We start from the raw sequence: 27,987 nt of genomic DNA, 5'->3' as shown, positions 1-27,987 counted from the left end.
AAGAATTTACAGGCAGACTCGACTGCGTTTGGTCTGCAGGAGTAAGAGCCTGACCCGGGCACAAAAAATGACCCGGGCACCCTCCTTTCCTGTTATTTTCATGCACATAATGTACTTCCCTCTGTCTTTTCCTGTTTGGGGCACGAGCGAACAGACATTGGGAAAGGGCAGAGCCATGCGCCAAGAAGAGCGCCTCACAAGGAGGAACGTGAGGTAAAGACCGTCCGGCCGCTTCTTTCCACGCGTTTCTCCTGTTCTCGTGTTCTGCGGTTTATTAGAGAGAGCTTATCTGTGCGCACCAGCGCGTTTCTTTTCCTAGCTCCCACAACCTTTACCACTCGGGCAACCGCGCTCTCTCTCTCTCTCTCTCTCTCTCTCTGGCAAGTTGTGCCATTCGCCGGGCCATTTTATGAACATGCCTTGGGTGTAGATATAAACAACTTATAAACACCGGAGACCGCAGTGAGGTTACAAAATTTTCCTTTAAATTAATGCCAAAGTGTATTTAAGCTCGGAGATACCATCCTGTGCACATTTAAGTTTAAATATACTGAGGGAAACTGTAAAAAAAAAAAAAAAAAAAAAAAGTTATAAAAAACAGCAGAAATTTAGAAATTTTAAATGTCTAGGATTCAGCAAAACTGCAAAAGCTTCTTATTTCTGTTTAATTAAGTGTAGTTTTTTAAATTATTTGTAGTTTATTGCACATTTTTGTGTGATATGTATTTTTTTTTTTTTCTTCCAAGCTGAGAATGATAAAATGGTCTAGCGTACATAATATGTCGACATTTTTTTTTGTGAGAATAATGTGAATTTAAAAAAAGAAATTTCAAGTAACAGTATTTTAGGTGGCCATGTATACAACCAACTGAACAGCTTATTGTGAGCTGTTATTTGATTATGTTTTCACTTACTGCATGTTTATTACCCAATACAAGGGAAGGAATGAGACACCTCTTTCTAAAGTCACAATTTTTATTCCTTGGAAGCTAATGAAATAATGGGTTGTCACCTAAATACGTAATTTGAAGGCACGTGGACCTGTGTAAGATCTTGTGGGTCAAGGTGTTGTTCACTTGTAATAAGTTAGTGGCAGTATTTGAAATTGTGTGGCTACACACCCCCTCTCACGCCCATGTTGGATGACCTTTTCTACACTGAATCTGTGCTAATGACTGGAAGTACATGCTTCAGCTGTTCTCCTATAGGTGCACCGCCTTCTTAATACACTACACCAATGAGCCACGCCAACTGTCGTTGTTTATAACCATGGCCGGCGACTTTGTGCTGAGAGTGTGACCGTGTAATTGCGAAATATTTGAGAGGTGATTCTGAACAGGCCCTTTGAAGTTTGTCCTTTTCAGTTAATCCAGATGAATGTCAGCACATTTTTTTGCGAGGATCGTTCAGTTCAGTGCTCCGGCACATCGAGTCATAGCTAAACTGTAAGGTGTCCAATTAGTGCAAAGGTCTCTGCGATGCATCCATTTAGGTTCACAGGAATGAATTCAGCGAGGGTACGACAGCCTCTCATGTTGACAGATCACGTGCGTCACAGCGAGACTACACTTTAAATCATATAGGCTGCAGCGTTTGTTCGTTTAGAACAGAACGGGAACCACTCGTAAAATCAAGAGAGGTGTCACTGCAGGGCAGTATCTATTTTACAACTTAACCCTTAGCCAAATCGGGTAGATCTCTTGATGGATTCATTGTAATGCAACAAAATTTGAATCCAGTCTTTTGTGTTCATCGGTAGTAATAATTAATCATTTTTATTGAAGTTTTGTTTCTGCAGCCATACTTCCTTGATGTGAATTAAATGTTACATTGAGAGTTTAAAATGATGGCTACTGTTTACTATTAGCTTGTCAAAACCCCTGAAAATGAAACAACTTGTTTTCATAAAATATTACTCTGTTCAAAACACTTTTTGTATTTTAACAATCCAGCTGTTCACAAATACACACTTTTTTTTACCAAAATATATTTTCAATTTATTTTGTTGCATATAAAGAATTCTATAGACCAGTGCGCCTATACATTGGTCCCTCTAAACCCCACCCCCCGTTCCCCTAAAGTGCTCTCTACATGTCTTTACAGAACATAGCGCTCATTCCATTGCTGTGGTTAGAACAAGGTGTAATACGACTGAACTGGAAAAAAACACTGTTGTACCAAGTTTCTTCCACTAGATGGCAAGTGATGTCATGGAAGGAAATTCAATGTGCACAGCCTTGTTATTGTGCTGTATTGCTGCTAATAATTACAATCATAACAATAAGAATAATCACAGTAGTGCTTTATTGCTATTTTAAAATATGTTTTATGAATCATTTGTTTGCTGTTTAAGAGCACCAAAAGATTCTTTCAACAATTTAAAGTTATATGAGTGCAATGGTTAACCTTTAAAGAATTTGTCATTACATAGTAATCATAAAAATATGACTCAGAGCTTTGCTCGCGCACACGCACACACACACACACGCACATGCGCACACGCGTACACACGCAGTCAATGCGCGCCTGCCTAACTAATTTTAAGCATGAGGGTCCATTGTGCCTGTCACTCTTGCTGGACTCTCAGCTATGTCAGGCAACTTGAGCACCGGAGCTTAGAGCAGGAGTTAACCACCTCAGAAACACAACAAACAAATAAGAGGCTCCAACAGACCTTTTCAAGCACAGCTGTTGTTCACACCCCTCGGTCGGAAATGGGATTATCCAACCAATCTAGGAAAATCAGAATCATGAAAGGTAGGACTTGAACCTGCAGATCACTATTTCTGCCTTTCCCTCCATTTCAATTTCAATAGCAATGTTCTCATACTAGCATAGTTTAGTATAACGTACTGTACACTGAATATTCATCATTCATTCAGCATGGATAATACATTCACGCCTTACTACAGCCTATCATGAAATTCATATGCTTTGTCATGCAAGTAATAAAACAATTATTTCTTGTAACGCAAACTTAGGATTTCATATATTCATATGACAATGATTGTTGCCCTAGGAATATAATCTCTGCTGTCTCTAGAGTATGCATTTGTGTGTGTGTATGTGCATATTTGTGTGTGTACTGTATGTTTGTGTGTGTGTGTTTGTGCGTGTGCATGTGTGTGTGTGTGTGTGAGAGAGACAGCAGCTGTGCCTTGGTGTCAATTTCTCTCTTGAGTTTCATTCATTAAGAGCTATTAGGGTAAAACTGTTTGCACACCTCAGTGTAGACTGCAGGTGTCAGAGACACACAAACACAAACAACAAAATGAAACTCTACATCACGCCATATATTGCAAGTTGGTACTTTATTAATAGTGGCTGACATTCGTCAGTTTTCAAATAAATACAAAGAAACCTTAAATAGACCTCCCCATCACATGATGGCTTTTATGCGCCATAGATGCCTATAGGGTAATATAAGTGGCCCACTTTTACTACATAGACTATCACAAAATGTTATATTTAAAAATGTATAGCATGACATTTAAAAGTAACTTAAGACCTTTCATTAAAGTTTGAAAGTGTTTGGAGGTTCTGGTTCATCTCCACGTAACTACAGATACATTTCAATTACATGATTCATGTTTGATGGCAAAATCTGTCGTCCATTAATTGTAGCAAATATCTCTGCCCCCATTCTTGCACTCCAGGAGCACTGCAGCTGAACTCCGACCGATGCACTTACCCATAGGACAGTGCACTTTTACTGAGGACCAATTGTAAACTTTGGGCACCTGGTAAGCGAGGACAAATCAGATGCGAGGAGAGACGTATTTCTTACTGAGGACCAATTGTAAACTTTAGGCACTGGTGCATCATTGGGAGGAGTAATTCTGCCTGTAACCCAAAGAACCTTGATAGGTAGATCCAGACCAACCCCGTACCGTCCAGCAGGCATGTTTTTTCTTTCAGGGTCAGGCTTATCGCTGCCACCCCCTCATTGCAATGAAGATTTCCTGTGGTGCTTTGTCAATATGCCAATTTTAATAGGCATGGAACATAAACGATTCAGTTCAAGGCTTATATACAGTATTTTACATAAGAACACATGATGAAGTGAACAGAACATTCAGTCCATTTGCACTTGTCATTTACCAACAGATTATACTATCCAGATTTGCATCAAGCCTGGACTGGAACACCCCAAAGGTCTCAACATGACCTGGCAAGCTATCCCACACAACTCTGTAAAATGTCCAGATATGAGTGTAGAATGCACTTCAACTCAATTACACCTATTCTATACATTGTAGTCTGTATGTATTTAGCTAGTGGCACAAATTTTGTTGTTTTGGCTGTGAAATCCTTCAGATCTGATGACTGTCTGAAGTCTGAAACCCATAGACATAATCAGTTGCTGGGTATCTTCCCTGGTGATGTCCATCTGCAGTGCCTGTTTGTTTTGGGAGAATTTTTGCCTTTAGTCTTGTCTTCAGCAAGTGAAACACATGTTCAGTTGGATTCAGGTTGGTTGATTGACTTAGCCAGTCAAGAACATTCCACCTTTTGGTCCTGTGAAACTCGTGGTTGCTTTAGCAGAGTGTTTGAGGTTATTGTCCTGCTGCAAGGTGAAGTGTTGTCCAGTGAGTTTTGAGGCATTTGGTTGGATTTGAGCAGATAAGATGTTTCTTTATACTTCAGAATTCATTCTGCTGCGGCCATAAAAAGTTACATCATCAATTGAGCCAGTTCCAATGGCAGCCATACATACCCAAGCCATAATACTACCTCCACTGTGTAAAGATAAGGGCCTTTAACCTCATACTCATTGTTTCATTTCAAATCCAATGTGCTGAAGAATATAGCGAAAAGAACAAAAATTGTACCATTTGCCAAACACTTAAAGACTGCACCATGAACATAACACCATGACTTGCATTAATACTTTTAAGTCCGAATGGCCAACAACTGTGCATATATACATATTTCATACTGGATAAACCATAGGGTAACTTCTCACTTCAAATGAGTAAGTTTCAATTAACATAACCAAACATCCTGACTGCAATAACGTACAAACAAATACAAAACTTTGTGATTGGTCAAAACAGGATTATGTTGTAGACAGACACAGGGGCTCCTTTGTTGTCTGCAGCAAGTGGTTCATTGGGCACTTGTTAGCAGGAGAGAAGATGGATCTTATTTTATTGCCAGACTTAGGTTTAAATAAAACTAAGTATAGTTCATTGTCCCAGGGAGCTGCATATGTATACATTTACGATGAAAATAAAAGAAGAGTGCTGGGTAAGGCAGGGGTATTGCAGAACAGAAAATGGTTTTAATTATTCTACTAAATGTGTATCTACAGGCTGCCCTCTGGGAGTGCTTAAAAGCATAATTAATAATCTGCAGTATGGACATTTGCATGATGATACAATACTTAAATGCCAGACACTGGTCAAGTGCATATTTGAAATGCATTAACCTTTTGGACATCAGTAAAATCCCTGTAAACTTTCTTCATTGATTTAAAAGCATTTTCATCAATGACTAAAAGCCTTCTTTCAAACTCTTGCTTTTTAGTTGCTTGTTTCATTGAAAATTCACAGGGATGCAGGAGTGTCTTGGACCATCTTTGAAGAGAAAAAAGTATTCATTCATCTTTGAAGAGAAAGTACTTCAAATACATATTTGACCCAGGACACGTACATTCAGTGGAAATCCTTTTACGCTCAGTATATATGAGCACAAACATCAAACTCACACTGGCACTAAATGCTTGCATTGCAAATGTGATGCAAATATTTTTTTTCCATGGATTGAATGCTGCCTTTGAATGCTAATGATGATATACTGCCAAAAGGCCACATAATATCGTCATATATTCTAACCAAACAGTCAACTTGTGTATGTACAGTACAATGCAGTAAAGTAGTGACATGGTACATACTGTATTTAATTACATTGTACACAGCATCTGCATGACCACTGTGAAGTTACATCATTGCACCCAGAACATTAAAACAAACAAATCTGTTCACAGATCTGTTCACAGGTGTACCTGTATGGTTTTGTGGATTATTTTTATAATTAATTTATTCTTTATTTCACCAGGTGAGTTTGATTGTGATTTCCATCTCTATTTCAAGGGAGGCCTGGCCAAGACAAACAACAAGCAGTCGGTTTACATATAAAACACCATGCAGAAAGGTACATCAATAAACCCACACATTATACATTGTACAATTCAAGTAAAACAATTCCAAAATCTTTCCTTAGACGCAGAACACCGATGGCTCGATAGCATGTACAGTAGTACACGTGTTTATTGGTTGTAGGAACATCAGCGTCATGCGATTTCTCAGAAAGACTCAGTTGTATTTATCGCACAGATGGGTACGGGGGGTGCGTGTCATTGCCCATTGGTTCATCTGTTATTACAATGCCTTGCTCTTCTGAAATGTGCTGCCTCATGACTGCCCATGACGAAAGAGCAGATGCCCATGCTAGCGCACACCTCGCGTTGCTAAGCGCCAGCTGGCTGATGGGCTTCTGTCGCACAGCGTTATTGAATGAGGGCAGGGGAGGTTGGGCTGGCGGGAAATTCCTTGAGTGAGACGGGAGATCGTTTGGTCATCTGACCGCGGCGCGATAGCCACTCTATCAGGCTCCGCGGAGAATGCCCTGGGCGGCGGCTTTAAAAGGGGCGACGCTCTCAGTCGAAAGAAGTGATTGGCAAATTTCCGATGACCCATTTAAATGTCAGGAATTACGGCAGGGCTCGAGCATGCAGCAGAACAGTAAGTTAAATCTGTTTTTGTCATTGATGTCAGTCACACTTAAGTTTAAGGGCATAATTCCACCACTGGCAGACGGTTTACGATTATGCAGCGATAATAAAGCAATTGTTTTAATAATAAATGTATTAAATGGCTAATGAGCTATTAACAAACAGGTTATACAATTTTTTGTTTGTGTATAATTTCAGAAAGCATCTACAGTATAGCAAATTATAAATGCTCATTTAAAGAAAACATTCCCGCAAAATGTATGTGCACATAAGGAGCATGTGCTGGAATTGACCATTTCAAAACAGCTCAAAACCTGTTGGTGAGTTCCTGTGCATTATTTCCTACTTTTACTCAGCATATACTGTATAAACTGGATACTGTATAAACAATAAAGTGTGACCATGCTGTCTAATACAAAATGGCATATAAGTTTAGAATTTGATTTAAGATACTATCCTCAGTGAATAGTTTTAATGAGAACGATTACTGGTGTCAGTTTATTTAGTAGTCACACAAGAACATATTCAAAACTATTATGGAAATATTGTCCCTTGGCTTCATGTCAAATGTCCCCAGGGGCTTGGGAAACATATCACATCAATGCTGAATGTGATCCAACAGATTTAGGCTCAGAGGGCAGTTCATTACAAATATAACAGCTAGGAAAATCTAAGAATAAGCAGAGTGAGAAATAGCTACCTGGTATGAGATTTAAATATATCATTGTTTAGAGACTATGGGCAGGAAAATAAATTATATAGCAGTGATTAAAGTTGAGTGATGCTCTCTCTTAACTAAGAAAAGACACAAAGTAGACCCAAGCCAAAAGGTTTCTTTTTGTTGTGGATATATTTCAAAGTTATTGAAGTTGCAGTGAGAGAAGTCTGGAGAACACATTATTTCTCCTGTGGAACACATGAAGGTTGGCAATATTTCATCTGATCTGAATTACATTGTTGTAAAGTAAGAACACTGATTCCCCTTCCTATTTAAAAGCTTTTCGGAAATATTCAATCTATAAGTGTTGCCCTTTGTGTTAGACACTCACCAACAATCTGTTTGTAAACTAAATGAATGTCGGCATAACCCTATACTATGACATTAATGATATTTTATTCAAATGAAGGTTTTATTCTGACCACTACTGAAAGGTTCCATATTAGTCCTTCGGAAGCTAACATTTACATAAAAGCAATTTACATTAAATGTTTTTGTGCGGTGGTGCAGTGGGTAGCACTGTCGCCTCACAGCAAGAAGACTGTGGGTCCCAATCTCAGCTTGGGGCCTTTCTGTGTGGAGTTTGCATGTTCTCCCCATGTCCGTGTGGGTTTCTTCTGGGTACTACGGTTTGCTCCCACATTCCAAAGACATGCAGGTAGGCTAATTGGAGACCCTGCTCAGAATAAGCGGGTATTGATAATGGATGGATGGATGGATATTACTAGTCAGCCCTCCTGTTGTTTTGGGTCAATGTGACTCGAAAACAACTTAAAACGTGAAAAAGACAGAAATCAGTGGTTTACCTCTTTGATCTTAAATGACTTTTCATAAAATTACCCAGAAAAGCAAAAATCATTTTCATCATTTTTCAATGATTGTCTGATTTTCTGGACAGAAAACGTTTCAGCTTAGTGCTTTGTGTCAATATGATCCATGAACGAATCTTATTTGAATGTATTTTATTTGAATAAATACACCCACAATACACACAAACTCTCCATTGTCCCTACACACAAAAACACTAGTATACGTGCTCATGTACACATTTTCACCTATTGAAATACCTGAGCTAGATGGAAATTACATCCGGGGGTTTACATTATCATTTTTAATCAGTGCTGCTCATGAACACACAAACACACACACACACACACAACTGTGTGTCCATGGAGATGCATCAAGCAAGCACACACAAGTGCTCTTGCTACCATCTGTGCTCCCATTCAGACCAGTGTAATACGCGGTTGGTACCTGAAGCCTGGCTGCCAGGCACACTCATGCACATACTGTCCATCTCGTGCGCAGGGAAACAATGGCTGCTGACCGAAAGGAGAAAAAAAACACCTTGACTGATGGAAGATAAAGTATAAATAAATAAATAAACACCTTGTTGAGGGGAGAGAGTGTAAGGCAACAGTAAAAATGTCATCCCACACAAATGATGCAGTGACCCCTTCTGATTGGAAAGGGACTGTTGTGGGCCAATCAGTGTTATCTGTATACGCCAGAGCAGAGTATCAAGATGCGTCATTTTTGTCAAAATTGGACCAATGGCGAACCGGCGTCACCTTCTGGGCTGCAGCGGGTGCTATGTTCAGCCATTCAGAATCATTGAATAAATCCAGTGTCAAGATGCGTCAATCCCCCCAAGTTTAGTCAAAATCGGATCAGCGGTGTCTGAGATACCATGAATGATGGTATCTCTGATAAAACACCTTTTTACCTGTGGGGGCACTATGTCAGGCCAATCGATGTCATTTCTTAAGTGCCAGAGCGCAGTGTCAAGATATATGTGAAAATAAGCCAAAGCCACTGTTCAGACCCTACCCTATTGAACTTTAGATTGCTTACACATGTGATGAAACCACATTGTTTCAATTTTGGTTGGTCGATCCACAGGATCAATTAACCCATTTTCAGCCTTTTGCCATGCCCATTTTACATTTACTTGTCCATTTATTTTGATCTATAGCACCACCTTGCCCGTAGGTGGTGCTATAGATCAAAATAATGCCTGTCTTTTGGAATTGAGGTGGATGTGCAAGTATGTTAAAATTTATAGCACTATTCCTAAATGCATTCCTCCTGTGGTAGAATAAAAATTATCAAGACAAAATGGACCAGAGGAATCATTTTTGAGGGAAAAAGGAATGGTTAAGTTAGCGCAGAACAGGGCCCTGTTTCACGTACATGGCTCAGTTAACCCGATTAGTTTGTTGACATTTTGGGATAAACTCGGGATTTTTGGTTTCACAAAGCAAGTTCATAATTTAGCCAGACTTGTTACTGGGGCAACACAGTTTTAAGACCAAACCTGCGAAACCATATATTTATGCTTAAATTAGCTGGATAACATGAACATAGCCTACAAGCCACATGGTGAAATAACATACACAACTACAGTAGAAATGAATACCATGAGCTGATGATTAGTAGAATCAGGTGTGCCAAATTAGGGTTGAAATGAAAACATACAGGTCATTAAATCTCTAGGAACAGGATTGGGCAGCACTCGTTTAGAAAAGCAATAAATATATTAGAAGTGCTTAGAAATTGTGAAAAAAATTGTAGCAAAAATAAAATTATCCAGGATGAATTCTGTTCTTATACATTGTTTGGACTGTATCGTTTGGCAGTTGCAGCAGCTCAGTATTATGCATTGATATCCAAATTGTCTGCCTTTGTTGGTACCATTGTAATATGCTAGCTTTTGTGTAGGCCTAATTATTTTATGACTTTTCACTTATGTCTCATGATATTGAGTTACTCACATAGATACAAAATAATGACAGTTAAGTGGAAGAAAGCAACGTTTGGTTACATGTTTTGTTCAGTTACAGAAAAGTGACAACGTTGGACCATTGATTATCCACATTAACACTGACATCACAACTTGGTTCCATGATGACTATACCTATGAACTTCAGATAACCCACTAACTTCCTTCAATTATATATTTTATTAGAATTGTGTGAACAAGAGGAATGAGCAATATGTAAATTAAGCTTATGTTAGTATATAAGGAATAAGTCTATTGACTAATAGTAGTATGTGTATATCAATAGCATTTGGCCTGTTAATTTTTAGTATTGGTACTATTCATTTTATTGTCAAGCATGGTGCCATTAATACAGATGTTCATCTTAAATAATGATCTTTGAATGAATTGTATATGAATGAATGAGTTATATTGACATTTCCTTCATAAGATGGTGTGCATGATCATGAGTATGGTTCTGTAATAATCTTAAGTGAGAGAAATATTCTTGAAAATATTGAACTAACATCAATCAATATGTCCATTAAGAAAATTGTGAATTGATTAAAGGGTTAATGAATACTGAAGGGGATTTGTTTGAAGGTGCTCAAGTTTGCTTGAAGACTGAAATTTAGCAGGCTTGAAATAAAACCCTCTTAAATCACAATACAAAATGAGGTAAATATTTTATTATTTATTTTTTGGAGTTCTACTTTTGGACTCAGATGTGATGGTCTACGTATATCCGCAACATAAAATGCACGTAACACATGTAAGATAGCAAGGACGCGTGTCCACTCAAAATAACTCAGCAAAGCAGAACAGCACTGCATTGCAGGTACGGCCGAAGCGCGGTAGTATGTTTTATTTTAATGCTCGTAAATTGTTTCCATTTGCTCTGCGGTAAATGTGGGCTTTGAAGCATGTCCTGTACGGGAAAATGAAAAAGATGAACTGGAACAATTTCAGGAGGATGTCTGTTCTGGCACAGGCAGAATCTCTTTTTTTAAAGCCACCACGCGCTGGTGTCAATTTTCTGTCTCTCCCAATACGACCTCTTCCTTTTTCCTCGCAAACCACATTTTCTTCGCAGACTGCAGACTCAGCAGTCATTAAAGTCACAGATAAGGGAGGACACACATAGTCGTAATTATTCTTCCGACGTGCCAGTTACTCGGAGGTGCGCACGGCCATTAATAACGGTTATCCTTTCCGCGTCTCTGTACTTTGGCCATAGTGCAAAGCCTTGGCACTATAATTAAAGTATGGCTCTCCTTGCCTCTGCTCCATACCCTCTGAGAGCAAAGACCGCAAAGTCATGGCCCCTGCAAGGCAGCTGTGTTCGCATCTCTTTAAGTGTTGATTAAACCACCGTTCACCGCAATTTCGTCCCCCCTCAAACTTCGCTGGAGTCGCAAATCTACGGTGGCAACAGGCCTTTTAATAGCTTCCCGATTATCTCAGAACCAGAGCGATCTTTGCCGCGCAGAGGGGAAGCCAATATTACTGAACGGATTCAAATTTGAGCAGCTGCTCAGCCAGACTGGACATCAGGACCGCCCATACAGGTACATTCTTGACCTCACATCAAGTTAGTCAGAGGTTTATGACTAGCTGATTGGCTAGGTTAGTCATGTTTCACTAATTGCTGTGCATGTTCTCAAGCTTTATGATTTTGTTTGCATTTGAATTCGTATATTTGTGTTTGGCAACACTTAAGTTACAGACAAAGGATGTATGTAGGAGCATCCAATGATACGGCACCAATGATTAATTTAACGCAGGAGTTCGGCCATTCTAGCCGTTTGATTGCTGCTGGTAAACAGCATTACACATTTATGATTATTAATATAATTTAAATAAAAAAACAGCATCATTCAACTTACTGTAAAAAAATTTACAGGTCAGCTTATGCTTTTCTTGCTTGCTTGTTCTTTCTGTATTATGTTATGACAGTTTCATAAATTCATAACAAATGTACACCGTTGATTTTTGTTGTGACAAACTGTCAACTGAAGTATTCTGTGGAGACTTGGTTTGTTCACATACATTACTAAATGTGCTTATCTTTGGAGGACTAAGATGCTTTACTGGTATGCAATTGAATTAAATCTCTCTCAGATGGATACACCGTTGTTATACCAATGTGAACAGCTATTAGCCAGCTGCTGCATCAGTTTTAAAAACAAAACATGGGGACCTGATAAGAATACTTAGAGGTGATTTTGATCTCACCATAAGACACACATTTAGACAAAACCATTTCAAGCATAGATCTAAATTAAATTCAGTAATTTCTTTAATGACAGCCAAAACTCACTGGGAGCACATACAAACTGATATTCAGTCATCTCCTGTTTTTTTTTTTTTTTCATTCTCTTGGGAGTAGGAGTTAGTCTGTGTAGATTTATTACATTAAAAAATCCAGTATTGAGTGGTATAGTTTCAGCAGTATTGCGGTTTTCTCACTGTGTTGTAGAACTGTGATTGTCAACTTCCTGAAGTCATGTTTGAGGAACAGAAGGTTTTATATTTGGCAGTTAACGGGTTGTGCCAAGGGCTCTCCATACTAAGACGCCATAGTGACAAATGTGTTCGCAAAATGGCATGTAAATCTCTTCATCCCTGGTTGGCATGTTAAGTAAGGTCCTGGCAATCTGCAAAATGGAGAGGCATCGACCCCCTTGGAGCATACACTGACCCCCCCGTGACCTGCTCACCGTAATTCATAGAGGCTACATTTAGCGTTTATTTGAATATGCATGGCACCGCACACGTCTAATGAATGAGTCGGAATTTATTGAACAAACTGTGGGGCGATGATTCCCCAAATGCAGTGTTGAGCCCTTAGCATTCACTGGATAAGACCAATATTTGCTATGAGCACAGCAACTATGAGCTTGTGCTGACAGTATTCATTAACAGCTGCGCCAACAGGTATGTCTTTCACGATGGCTTTATTAACACGTTCTTCCTGAAATAGTCAATCGTGTCTTCTGTTCTTAATGAAGCTATATTGTGTACTCAGACGGATATCTGTTTAGAGGCAATGGCAATGAACTTGGCGCTGCATTTGAGGGCGAGCAGGCATCTGAGCGCAGAGCTTTTTTCAGTTTTTGTTTTCTGTCCTGTAATAGGAGATTTGTGGAATTCTGAAAGAAGGATCTATCTGGATTTAAGGCAAATGATTTCAAATGGTGCAAATCTGCTAAAAGTTTTCATGATAACACAATACTTCTTGTCACAAGAGGAGGGTGAGGGGGAATTTCTCAACAAAAGGGGAGACATGCACCAAAGGTAACTTTTTTGGGTTTACTTATGAATCTGCTTTTGACGTATATGATATGGGAATTTATTGTAATTCCATGCAGGACATAGGTTTTGTGTTCCTTGAAATGAGTCTTCAAGGATGGGCTGTGAATGTTATGTGAACTTTAATACTATTTATTAACTTTTTTAATATTAATGAACTAAATTATATTAGTAACAAATTGCACATCTTACAGTTACAAAACAGTGGCACATGCTTGCACATACAACATCTAAAAATATATTTTTAGGATGATCTGTCATGGTACTTCAAACACTGCCTTACATATCCTTTGAAAGCAGACATATTTGTGACAATATTCTGATAACAGAGTGAAATGCAGGATTTTTTTTTAGAGAAACAGGTTCATTGGAATGGGAGCAGCACTGTTTCAGATAGCTTTTAATTGAATTGGCTTGTCACGTAGACTCTGTAAAACATGTCACTTTCAAAGCTGTCCCTAATGCATTTAATCACTGTGACCATTTGTTGTGCTGCTTTCCTTCTGCTAAAATCAGCAAGCAAGCTGGTGGTTAATTATACATTAATGGGATATCTACATTCCAGTTTTACAGCATAGGAGAATGGTTCTGCAGTACCAGCAGTATATGCAATATCAATAAGATAGAGATACAGTTTGGTTTAGTTATGTTAGGTATACTGGCGTGTATATACTGTTACATTTTAGTGGTGTAGAATGTAGGTGGATAAATATTCTAAGAAAGAACTTAAAAAGACATTCCCCAGTGTTAATTCAACAGAGTGTATATGACCCCAATAGGGACCATGTGTTCATTGTGAGAGTTCATCTAACATTTTACTCTGCAGCCTGCACTGGCGGTATGGGACTTAATTCACTCTTGGTGTCTCTAATGTAATATTTTATTGTGTAAATCTATTCACATGATTACCTCCATAGTGTAATTAGTTTGTTCAGTGGACAGATGTTTATTGACTTTCCATTATGACTTTAAACATGAATGAGCACATTTAGAGCAACATTAAAGTAAGGCTTTCTTCAAAGCAGAATTTAAAAACAAATCCTCTGGAAAACATCACAGTCTGATTTAAACACCTTCCAAATAATTATCCAGAAAGTCGTGCAAATATTCTGAGAAAGTCAACTACGCATTTCAAGTTTGGATTGTTATCTCAAAAGAATAATGTCAGCCATTGTTTAAAAAAAAAAAAAAAAATCTAGATTAGTGTTGACTTTTAGGCCCTGTTCAGACCTGGCATTAAAATGCGTCTTGGATGATCCAATCACAAGTGGACAGCTCTAACTACAGGTGTGAATGGACCCAAGATGCATTGAGGACACATTGAGATCTGATCACTCAGACCACATTCGGAAGTGGTCTGGGTTGCGTATGGGCACATTTTTTTAGCAGTGTGTACACAAATGTGTCCTGGGCCACATTACAGTCACTCAGAACCAGAAGAGTAGAAAATAGTGAAAAGATCAACTTTTCACACTCAGTCCCAGGTATACATGTTTACTTGAATGTAGCAAGCACTTTAACATCTTTGACTCAATTATAAATTCAAGCAATAGTTTTTTTATTCATGAACACATGAATTAGTTCACCAAACTTTGAGGAAAAAAATGGCAATGGTGGATGTTGCTTGCATCTACAGTAGGCCTACACTGCTCACAGTGAGAAGTGAGACATCTAAATGCTTGGCTCACCGCAATACATAAATGATACAGTTTAACCAAAGTGAGTTTAGCCTCTGTTGTGTAACTGTGGGCAGATCTGGTGAGAGAAAGCACTTCTCAAGTGCTGTAATAACTGACCTCTCCCCGTTTAGCAGCACCAAAATAGTATAACACCTGGCATTTCAATGTGTCCCGCACAATCACTGTAGTGCTCTACATCCCCTCTGCCTGCCACGACTTCAAACGGGATAGGCCGAGAGGCATGACTGTAAATTATGGCTTTCAAATGCGTGGCATGTCGCTCTGACATCATTCCACCGCAACACAAACTGTAATACAGGGTACCGGATGAATGTCCTCTCCCTGGTATACGACACAGTTTAGCTATTTAGTAGAGCTGCTTGGAAGCTATTTTTACACTGCAAAGCTTCATTGGCAATTTTCAATGATGCGACAAAGCTTGCTTTTTATAATAATCCACTAAAATATTGGACGTGGTCCTTTAAAGAAGAGAATGGGAGTTTAAATTACTTGCAGTAGGGTTTGCTCCGGAGGGAGGAAGTTTGGATGGAAGTTTAAATGAGCCTGTGGTCCTCATTTCTGGTCCTGGAAAGCCACAGGCTCTGCTGGTTTTCCTTGTTAGCACAGCAATTGATTAGATAAAGCAGTTTATTACACAGTTAATACAGGCCACCTGGTTTCTTGGGTCTGAATCGGTCACTGATCATAAGGAAAAAAACAAAAGCCAGCAGCCTGTTTGGCCCAAGATAAGAATTGAGTATCAGTGCAGTAAAAAAGGAAAATGTGTCCATATAAAGCAGGTTTTTTAATTTTTTTTTTTTTTAGCCCAGTATTGAGACACCTGTTTCTACTTAAGGCCTTGATTAAAGGCCGTGATTAGTTCATTATTACAATGCACTACATTCCATTAGTTCATTTGTACAATGTACAACATTAAAAAATACTGGAGAATCTCTATGGCAGTAAGTAATCGAACTGAATTTAATGTGAGTGTCGCTTGTAAACATCGCTCTCAATCATCTGCGCTTAATTAGTGGCAATTACTTAGATTACTGAGGTGGTGCAAATGCGATAGTTGTTTGAGAACTGTCTTGAGAAAGAGGCTGTCGTGATCTCTGATACCTGGCGGAGGACTGAAGTACTATGTGAGAAAACAAGGGGAGATAAACTGGTGGCCCTAGTCATCAGCATAGCTGTGAAAAAACAAGCAATGGGAGGCGATGACAGAATCAAGAAACAGTACAGAGAGCAAAGAGGAAATGACCAAGGACCAAACCCTGAGAAACACCTGCTGAGAGGTTATAAGGTTTTAAAACTGTGTTTCCCCCATTTCATCTGGGTGGAGTGACTCTTGAAGCAGACAGCTGAGAGGTGTGTCAGAGATCGCCAAGGTGATTAGAGAAGACTATGGGGGCGGTGGCGACCCTATCAAATACTGCAGAGAGGTCAAGGATAATCACATGGTCCCTGTGAAAAGAAAATCCCTGATCCCTGAGAGTAATGGAGTGTGTAATGTCCAATATGTAGCCCACAGGCCTTGCACCTTTCAGAAAGGTGATATTCTGTTCTCAGCATCCATTTAAGCTTTCAACTATTCCCGTCTTTACACATCTTGTTGCTTTATGGGTAATGTATACATAGTATTGGAGCAAAACAAACAACATGAACACCCAGGGGAACTGAGAACACACATGCAGACAAATAAAGTCAAGAGGCTTGACAATGAGGATTGCATGTCTGAACCCTACCAGTGAAGTTGCCAGTAAACAGTCCACAGCTATGGAGGTATTTTTTGTAGCAAAAGTCACAAATATGTAAATGGTTTCACAAATATGTAAATGGAATTAAAAATCTATAAATGGTTTCAAAAATCTGTATAAGGGGGTTTCACAAATATATACATGTTTTCACAAATATGTAGAATGCATTCACACAAATGTAAATTGCAAGTTACAAATATGTAGAATGAGTTCACAAATATGTAAAATGCAAGTCACAGTTGTTCTAATGGGCTAATACTAACCCTTTGGTGGAGACACTCTCCCAACCAATCAGACAAGGGCATTTACATATTTGTGAAACTCCATTTACAGATTTGTGAAACCATTTACATATTGTGACTTTTGCTACAAAAAAAACCTCCATAACAACACTAAAAAAAAAAAAAAACAGTTAAAAGTAACACACATTGCCTTTTGCATCTTTAGTCACTGTCTGTGGGGAGTTCACTGTCCTTGAGTATCCTCTGGGAACAATGAGGCATAATTCTGTGGGCTTGAATAATTAGTGAGGCACATGCAGTATAGTATTTTAAGCAAATCATTCATTTAAAATAGCTTTTATTGTATATGTTCAAACTTTTTGAAAATAAGCTGTTTAATTGTCCCTGAATATGGATATATGCTATGTATATAAACTACAATGTAATATAAAAATATGTCCCCTTTCTTACTTCTTAAGAAAATGCACAGGTAAATTCACCATGAATGTAATATTCAAGGGGAGCGTTGTTGGCACCAATATGTGCTGAGTTGCAAGTACATCACTTTGTCCATTTTTATGACCTCATAAAAATGCTCACCTTTTAAAATATGCCTTCAGTGATGTAATTACCAATACAATTTCATGCAAGGTTAGACCTGTAATTGTGGGTTAAATAAGAGAGGTGCATTGGGATTCATGTGTCCAAGCCCTTTTGAACTTTATTCAGCAAATAACCTAACAAAAAATCAATGTGGTACATTAACAACCAGTAACACAGTAATGTATGAAAGCATAATTTATTTTCAGTTGTAACATTTTAACCTGTAATAGGGTTTTTAACGTCATACAGTAATTGTATAATTGTGTAAAACATTTTCTCGCTTCTTCCATTATTATTTATGCTTGTCAGGATACATGATAATGCCCAAATGAGCATTTACAGCACACTGTTGAAAGGAATTCTATTGAATTTTGTTGTTTTTTATAAATTATTTTATTGACGTGAGCATTTTGAAAGTTGCACTTGATGTTTGTTGATGTTTAGCTTTGTGATTGTGCAGTGGACTGCATTTCAGTGGACTGCATCTCTTTTGGGTGGGTTTAGCAAGTTTGTAGTATACGAAAATATACACTAAAAGCTGTTTTAGAAGCCACCAATCAATTCATTGTATTTCATAAGTTTGATGAAAACCACAGATCAACTTATGGGAAGTTTGCAGTTTGTACTGGCTACTATTAAACAAAGACAAGTGATTGTGCTGCAATCACATAGTAAAAATACCACGGAAGTTTTTGGTTTGCATGAGGCAACATTGTGGGAAACATGAAAGGTTGATGCTTTATATTTGTGTTATCTCCTGTGTGTCAGGAGAATGATATTTCATTTTTTTTAATTATGAAATATTTTAATTATTGTATTGTATAAAGCAATTTTTGTTATTTCTTTACAGGTTAATTAACTTTTAATTGGCAATTGCCATTGTAAAAACATAAATCTAAATGGCATTCTGTTCGTTTTTAAAACCTAAAGCAAGTTTAATGAGAAATGCCAACTTAGCTTTACAGTTTAAAAATCAATTAAAAAAATTAACTGTGTTTTTGGTAGCTGCAAATCTGTATGGAGGAGGCAGCTGCTGAAACATTCCAGAAATAACTCTCCCTTGTGTTCAGGGCCATTCTGAAGGCCCTGCAGATGACAAAAACATCTGACAGCGTTGGATGCTGTCCAGCTGACAGCCCTTTGATGAGTGGGAAATAATCTATTCTTCTGTTCAAGTGTTGAGCTTCCAGAAGGCAGCATTATCACTTCACTCTGCTAAAGATGCAGTTACACACAAATAACCCCCTTGGTCTACAGAACGTAATTCATCTCTTTCAACACAAAGTCTGTTAAAGTGTTAAAACACTTAATAATTTTACAGTACTATATGCAGGTGCAGGTGATTTTTTTTTTTTGCTAATATGTTTTCCAGTAAACTCACATCCATATATATTGCAAGCCATATATAGTTTTCACATGTAAAAATGTTTAGCTGTGAACATTCAACAAAGTGAAATGCCTAGAAAAGCACTGTATGCACAATATTACATAATACATGTTTGCCAGGATGCTGGGCCTTATGATCAGACTAAAATATCTGCTCTTGAAATCTCTGGAAGCAAGAACTCATCTGCTGTTAGTTCTGGCATAGCTTATATTGATCAATTAGTGGCAGGACCATGCACTATTTTGCATTCAACAGGTGATCTTTCTGGCTACCTCACCTCAACTGTCCATTATTACCACTGTAGTGCCGATTTTCAAAATGCTAGTGTATGGACAGTTGTGCTAACAGCTGGCTGCTAGAGGGTACTGTATGTTTCTTGACTGTAAGCATTGCTTTGATCCTTATATTTGGATATATATTAAAGTGTTTCTCAGAAAAATATATCATCATAAGTCAACTGGGTCATTAAATGTGTATGTTTAAATAAAATTTTTTTGTGAGTTTCAGGGAAGTAAACCACAGTTTATGTTTAGCAGTTAGCAGTAATATAATCTTGAACCGGTTTTCAAAATCAAATTTCTGAGGAGTTCTCACTGACATTGGGGGTGTTTTTTAAAGGTTAGCTGAAATAACAATGACAGCGTGCAAAATTACAGAAAAGGAAAATGTTTTAAGAAAATGATTCCTCTTTTCTTAAGAAGAAAAGAGCTGTGAGCCCAATACTACTTTTCATTGATGTTATAAAAAGTTTGCCCACCAACCTTAACTGAAAGTTAAAATGCTGTCTGATTTTACAAGCCGGCAATTGCAAGCTATATCTAAAAGACTTGAATTCAAGACATCCATGCAACATAAATAACCTGCAAAAATTATGGAGCTGTTGTGTTCCTGTTCTTTTATGAATTGAGGATTTGCACTGGCTGCTGGTGCTATCACATACAGACAGCTAATAGTTATATCTTTAAATTAAAGGTGATGTCCCTTGATTCTCACTTTCCGGTCATCTCTTCTAATAGCTCTATTATAGTAATCAATTACATATAAACTCTGATCTAACAAAGTACCAAAGTATGCTTCCTATCTTTTGGGACCAGTTGTTTGTGTGGGTTGCCCTGTTAATGCCAACTGGGAATTTTCAACTGTTCATGAATAGCACATTGGAACAAAGCAGTGGTGCCTGGCTAATCTAAAACAATTGGCTGCATATATGAATTCACTTGTCAATGGGAATGCTCTGTCTACAGGAGTGTTTTATTTGCGTTTGCACTTAGTCTTGGATGCTCTTGTATGAGTATACCCTTCAATCATGGAATATGGATATCTTACAGTTACAAATATAACCTACTGAAAAAGAAAATTTAGTAGCCAAACATAACTACAGGTCATCATTCACCTGAAAAAATGTACAATGTTCGGCCTGCATTTAAGCAAACATGAAAGTGGTAAATTGAAATGATACTTTATTACTATCATTTGCAACAGAAGGGGAAATCTTATGCATTTATCAGGTGAGGTTTTGCGGTCACAACCTTAGTATCAAAGGCAGGGCTCCACTCTTAACAAATCAAAGAGTTTCGGAGCATTAGCCGTCTGAAGATAGCTGGAAGCGGCTAATGCTTTGAAACTCCCGTGTGACCCTGTTGCTAGGAGCTCCATGGGGACTAATCAATGGCGTGTTACTGTGGGAGACTTGGAAAAACTCTCAGAGCAAACCACCGGATCAGGGGATCAATGTGGCTCACCGGTCCTCTGCCGGCTCCTCATTATCATTCTGCCGTCCTCGCGCTATCAGTTCTGTTGAAATGAAATTAAATGAAGAGCTGGCAGGCTAAGCAGGCCGAACACCTGGCAAGACTGGGTCTGTGAACAGCTCTGTGTCGAAGCGGAAACAAAAAAAATGACTCTCTTTGTTTAGCCTACCAGAAGGGCAGATTTTTTGCAAGGCACGGTGGACATTTGGCATCCAAATATTTATCATTTTTGCATATTTTTGCAGTAGGAAATGAATGCTTCCCTCGCGTTGCCGTGAGATTGCCGCTCTCCTTGTCGCGGTCTTGGTTACGGCGGGAGATTGGCTGTGGTGGGTTACTGGATGTCGCTTTTGCAGGTCTTTTCAGTACTCCTTTCAGACCGTCTCACTGAGCAGACGGCCTGCTGGGGCGTCCAATAGGATGTTCCTGTTGACGGGGAGCAAGGGGCCACAGGGAGCAGGGAATGAAAGGAGGTAAGGTGCTACCATGGTAACTTGATATCTTGTGTTTTTATTCTTGATAGCTTTATTGCGTGTACTTTAATAGGGCCTAATCTCTGAGTTATTCATGTGAAGATGTATATTGATTCTGAATGAGTAAAGTTAAAACTTGGAGCATACAATGCAGAAATTTTTATTATATAAAATGATGACTTAAAGCTGAATAATAATGTTTTACTATGATAATTTTATAATTGTGCAGCATATTTTAAAAGCACATGTTTTTCTAAACATATTTCATGGAATGACTGTAGTAAGATGATGTGTTTCAGAACTGTAACAGCATGGGATAGGCATTGTCTACTCTCTTTCCCATACAAAGGTCTCAAGCAAAACTCTCATAGCTACACATTAAGCAGTGCATATCTGCCAGAAGCAAACTCTGAAATTAAATTTGAATGAGTGGAACCGTTCAAAGTAACAGCTTCACTCTTGGAATACTAATGTTCCTTCATATATTCACTGCGTTTTCACTGTTTTATTTGCTGCATTTTCTATCACGGCTGATTAACTATGACACAATAATGTAGTAAAGTAAAAATGTTAAGCAGTACAGTGTTTGCTAATGTGAATGTTAGTAAGAGGACATATTTTCTCAGCTTTGTTAATCATGAAAAAAAAGAAAACATGGAGTAGTTATTACTACATACTACTGGAAAATTGAAAATTGTAGTGTTGGGTCAAATGTGCTTGAAATGCTTTAATCTTTAGATCAAAAAAATCCGGCAAATGATGGACAATTTTAAAATAAACATCAATTTTCATAAATATCAGAGCAAAGGCCTACTTCCATATGATTAAATGTTTTAGTTAATGGCACACATGACTGAAAATACTCAGGGATCTGCCGAGAGCTTTCAAATGTTTACCGGCGTCTAAAGAGTTCTTACGTTTCAAATACGTATTTGATGTACACCTGACTGTGAGAAGGGAGGGAAAGCCATATTCTTGTGTTTAAAACCTCAGGACAGTCTACCAGAAGATCCGGGAGTACGATCTTCTGGAGAAGAAGAAAACGGTGACCGCGCTGAAGCCGGGCGAAGACAGGGCCATTCTCCTGGGCCTGATCATGATCCTGTCCTCATTCATGATGTTCTTTCTCCTGGGCATAACCATGGTGCGCTCCTACTCAGACAGGTACAGCAGCTCAGCCGGTGGGTCTTTAGGAGGGGAAGAGGTGGGTTGTGCAGCAATGCCGAAACAAAAGGACTTTCTGTAATAATACACTTTTACATTGACGTTCCCCCAGTCAAATGAAACACTGAACTTACTAAACACACTGCACTAGTTACAATGTACTCGCAGTAATGCATTGTGTTGACATGAGAAAATTGACAAGAAAAGGTGATTTAGTCCTTCTAGAATTATCATTTGCCTAAGGTCTAGAGCAGGGGTGTCTAATCGTATCCAAAAAGGGCCAGTGTGGGTGCAGGTTTTTGATCTAGCCCAGCATTAGATAGTAGAGAGTATCTAGCAGATAGTTGAGCATAAAGCAAGATTTAACAAAGAAAATGATTGGCTGTGTCCATTCATATAATAAAGTACACAATTGGCTATGTCTAACATGAGATACTACATAGGCACCTGGTGACCGCTTAGTCTAAACAGGCTTTTAAATCAGAAATAATTGTTTAGTCTTTGATCTATCAGTTGTTTTCAGAGTCCTGGTCACCATAGCCGGTTCCTCCTTTATCAGGATGCCAGAGGGAGAACGGGGTGGAAAGCCAAGACTCCTAGTTCAGGATGGAGGGGGGAGAATGAGGTGTAAGGCCAACTAGAAATGCACATGAGAGTAAAGAAACACACACACACACATGCATAGACACACGTATAGGCAATATTTCAAACTTGTTGTTGTCCTTGGGAGGTTTGGTGCCTGGAGAGAGAGGGGCCCTGCTGCAAGGCCTAGGGATTTAGTGTTGCACAGAATTATAATTATGCTAGAGAAAACTCTCCTCCCTTCAATACAAATCGGTTGGGATTCCATAACTACAAGCATACAGAAATCCAGAAATACAAATATAGAACACACTACTCAGTGAACACTACAGGAAACATAGTCCTGTCTTGAACTAGGCTGCCTTTGGAAATGAATGTTTAAAAATAAATAATATTTAATCTCCATCAATCTCACTGTATGATAACTGAATCCACTATATCTCTGTTAAAGCAACAGATTGCTTCAATAGTCCCCATAATATATTTTCTTCCTGTGTCTTCGAAGAGTGAAACTTACAATTTTAAAACATTTCCAGTCTTATTAAAAGTGCACTCATGAGCTGCAGGGATTAATGGTTTCTGAATATTAAGTTCTATAACCGTTGCAAAATGAAAATTTGAAGCAATAAGGATTGCCTTATTGGGTCATTGCTAATATCTATAAAATGCAGAAAAACAAAACTTATACAATATCATGATAGTTTCTGAAGCAACTCTGGTTGAGCACTTTTGTCAAAGGTACTACTGCAGTTTGCCCAAATGGGATTTGAACCTGAAACCTCTACATTACAGCAGCAGTTCTCTAAACGTCCCTCGACACTACTTCCACCATTGTATTTTTCTTGGCGGTAATATCCCTCCTCTGTTTCCTCTCCCCATAATGCTCAGCGTGTGGACGGAGGAGTCCAGCTGCACTGTCCTCAATGCCAGCATCACGGCGGAGATGAACTGCACCTACAGCTGCGGCTCCGACTGCTGGAGGGGCTCAAAGTACCCCTGCCTGCAGGTGTTCGTCAGCCTCAACGCCTCCGGGAAGGTCGTCCGCCTCTCCCACAACGAGGAGACGCAGGAAGCCAGTTCGGAGGCAAGTCGTGCAGCGGCGCGTCAGCGGCGCTTCCTCGGAACGCGCAAGAGCGTTTATGTTTTCAAGGGAGTGTTTCAGGGGGCGTCAGACTTCATTTCATGCAGAATCATCTTGGCGTGACTGCTGCCGTTTGAAGTTTGTTTACAATAACGGACAGATTTCTGGAAGATTCTTACTGCTTCGGGAGCATGCACAAATCCTGCAGTATGAAGCCGTGTCATTAGCTTTGCTTTTTATGATTTTACTGAACACATTTCCTTTGATCAAATACATTTCTAATTTTCCAAGACAAATTTTTTTTCAGGCCAAAAAAAAAAAAAACAAACAAAAAAAACATCTAGCTCATTCAATTTCTTCTGATTTAATATCTCATAGGCATCGATTTCTGATACAAATCAGAATTCAATAGAATATTGTGTCCCTATACTGACCCTTCCTTAAGTAATTTTGTGCAGTAATTTTGTACTTCATTTTACTGTGCTGAGCAGGATTTAAATTATTAGCTCTGGTTACAGTGCAGTTGTTTTGACACATAAAAAACATGAGCATATTGTGGCACAGTGTGCCAGTAGAAACTTTATGGTGACTACTTCACTCTCATGGTAAGGTTCAATATGAGCAAAGTTTAGATTGAACAGGGCTGGCTGCAATCAATCCTGGCTGTGTTCAATCAGCTGAATCTCAATTAAATTTTGTTTATTGGTTGGTTGAGTGACTAAGGGAGAAATTAAGGGGGCAATTAATTTTTCACATGGGTGATATGGGTGTTTCAAAATGTGGGTTTAAAAAAATATGTGTTGTGTTTACTGACATTCCCTTTGTCTGAAACTACACTACTACTAAAACTACTTTGTCTAAATATCTAAAACCATTCATTTCAAATATGAAATCATAGAAAAAATCACGAAGGGGGCAAATACTTTTTCACAGCCCTGCATTTAGTGCAAACAGGGGTTATGGATGTGAAAAGTTTGGGAACCACCAGGCAGAACTTTCTTTTAGTCAATTGTGCAAAAACATGTTTTTGTTAGTGAATATTAATGAGCAATTTTTTTTTAAAAGGTATGATTTGTATTAATGTTTTTAATTGACTAATGTTTTAATGAAGTTTCACATAAACGTACTAAGGGTGTTATTAGCCAGGGGCTCATTTTATGAAAGTTGTAATGTACAAGTTGAGATCTGCAAGATGAAATAGATTTCTCTGCACTTTTTGGAGCATTTCACTTAGAAATCACGAGTGCAAGCTAAGAACGCATGTTCCAAGTGTGTTCCTGTTGGCCATATTTGAGATTTGCAAGCGCCACTTTTTCATGAAACGTTTTGACAAGATATGCAAATGAAAGTCCTCGCAAATTGGTTTTGTTAAACCAGCCCCAGGTCTAATACTGTTTCTGACATAACCATGTTTTCATTGAAAGCTTCTCAGGATAAGAGTGCCTGGTTAATGCATTAGATTGTAATGTAATTAATCTTGTGATCTGTCTCCCCAGTGCTTCTACGTACCCAAATGCAGAAAGGACCACGCGGCCATGCACACAATAATCGCGAACATATCCGAGCGTTTGAAGCCGCAGCAGCAGGTGCCCTGCTACTACGACCCGGACGAGCGGCAGGACAACGTGATCCTGACGCGGCTGTACAGCCAGGGGGCGCTGTTCCACTCCCTCCTCTGGCCCTCCTGTATGTTTGCGGGCGGTACCCTCATCATCCTCATGGTGAAGCTCACGCAGCATCTGTCCATCCTCTGTGAACAGATTGGCAAGGCCAAAAGGTGAAACGGGGGCCACTGTGGCACCCCCGGACCACGGAGAGAAGCCATGGGGAGACGCATCCACGCATCGTCACCAGAGAACCTTAACGACTTTCGGTAACACTACTTGAAGCATAGTCTCTGAATCCTGTGTAATGCTGCCATAAAAATGACATAACGTCTGCCATGACCAGCCATGGCGGTGCATTACAGCTCAACACAAATGCCATAACTGTCATAATGTATGCAGACTCAAAACAAGTGCTATAAAATGATAATGTATGCAGCAAATTTTACATATGCAGCGAATTGTGACATATCATTATATGACTGCTTCATATAATATGACAGTGTTATGACATGACTGGTTATGCCAGGTGTTATGTCATGCTTATGACAAACAGGAGGTACCATATAGGTTTATGGAATATAGTTAATATAGACTTATTTATCACCTAGAGTTTCCCATCCCTCATTGAAAGAGATTTCACTGTGTATTTATTACTACTTTTAGAGGTGGTTTTGAATGGGTACATTGGTAGCGTAATAACTCCTGTTCAGAGCAGAAGTATAATTTAAGAGTTTTATACACCATATGAATGTATATCCTGATACTGAAAGGCTCACAGATTTTTCTTGTGTACCATTTCTTTACGCGTATATGTGTAGCACAATGATTTTGTTGGCTGAAATGTTTTAAGCTACATTGATAATCATAAAGTGTGACCTTCCATTAATCTTACTATGGCTATAGTAATGTGTTCCGGGAGAGAGTTTTGTTAAGAAAAATGCCAAAATTATCAAAGCCAACCATACCCTTTTCTTGGTTATGAATAATATGAAATTATCAGTAGATCTGGGTAATCCATGATGGTCATTCTGTGTGGTGAAAACAAGTTTTCTTATTGCATTGTTTAAAATGCTAAACAGCCAGGAATGTTACTGCATAAATGTTTTTCTTCAAAACGATATGAGCTCTGCTATGTTTGGAAACTCCTGAAAGTGCAAAGTTAATTCTGTAAATGACAAAGAACAAAGAACTTCATTTCTAAGGACCGGTTTACTGCCCCATGACTAATGTGCTGCATATGTCTGTAAAGATTTTATTTTCTCATTATAGAAGCTAATCTTTTGAAATGTGTCTTTAGTTTTGAATTGCAAATTATTTTTGTTGTATTAACAACTTAAGCACAATTTTATCCTCATTACATATACCCATGACATAGACCTATTTTTGTTATATCATCATGCTCATTGCCTCTATGAAAATGTTATCCTTATATATTTTATATACTGACCCTGTTGGCAAATGCAGGTCTCAATCTGAGTCCTTTGCAGATGTATGTGTGTGTGTGTGTGTGTGTAAAACCAGTCACATGGTGACCGATATCTGTGTTCCCATTCAAACAAATTTGAGTCAAATGGCAATAATTGATTTTCATGACATATTATTTTTAAACTGCTGTAAATAAATATTTTCTATACTGTCGATATTACTTTGGCTTTGCTCTTTCTGTTTGTCCATTGAATTCTGACAAACACAGCAGTGAAACTGCAAGTGTTTTGCAAAACCTATTTGTGTTGTGTTAAGACATTTTCATCCCCAAAATGTAAAGTCACTAACACTAACGGCACCAGGTCATTAGCAAAAATATATATTTGCCATTGGAGATACCACTTCAAAAATTGTAAACATAGTTAAAATCATATGTAGATGATGACATTTTCAGCCATTTGCTCTTTTATCTGTATTGTATATGCTCTCCCTTGGCAGTATAATTAGAAAACTGTGTTAATTTTCACTGCTGCGTAGATAATACGCAACTGGTGTACAATATATCACTGTGGTAACATATTATAACAGTACAGACATCTAGTATAATGTTGAAAAACATCAGAATTTGGATACCTAAAAATTTCCTCAAACGTACCAAGGATAATTTAATAAGTAGTTTTATTAGGTTTTAATTATTGACTCTAAATATAAAGATCATTTGCGACCA

General features: G+C 38.4%; 1 protein-coding gene across 2 annotated transcripts; it reads left to right on the top strand.

Moving 5' to 3' along the window:
• Positions 1-140: 140 nt before the first annotated feature.
• LOC135256804 (calcium-activated potassium channel subunit beta-2-like) lies at positions 141-27,473 on the top strand. Of its 2 annotated transcripts, XM_064338952.1 has the most exons (5): positions 141-213; positions 21,285-21,401; positions 22,395-22,565; positions 24,036-24,231; positions 25,725-27,473. In XM_064338952.1, the coding sequence occupies exons 1-5, from the start codon at positions 176-178 to the stop codon at positions 26,007-26,009; spliced, it is 807 nt and encodes a 268-aa protein (XP_064195022.1). In that variant the 5' UTR covers positions 141-175; the 3' UTR covers positions 26,010-27,473. The 2 variants fall into 2 exon arrangements, with proteins under 2 accessions (XP_064195022.1, XP_064195021.1); XM_064338951.1 differs by lacking the exon at positions 141-213 and having other exon boundaries at positions 19,163-21,401.
• Positions 27,474-27,987: the final 514 nt, after the last annotated feature.

Source organism: Anguilla rostrata, chromosome 6 (assembly GCF_018555375.3).
Source record: "Anguilla rostrata isolate EN2019 chromosome 6, ASM1855537v3, whole genome shotgun sequence".
Classification (NCBI taxonomy): domain Eukaryota; kingdom Metazoa; phylum Chordata; class Actinopteri; order Anguilliformes; family Anguillidae; genus Anguilla; species Anguilla rostrata.
The sequence above is the reverse complement of the archived record's forward strand: the minus strand, read 5'-3'. Positions and strand labels throughout refer to the sequence as shown.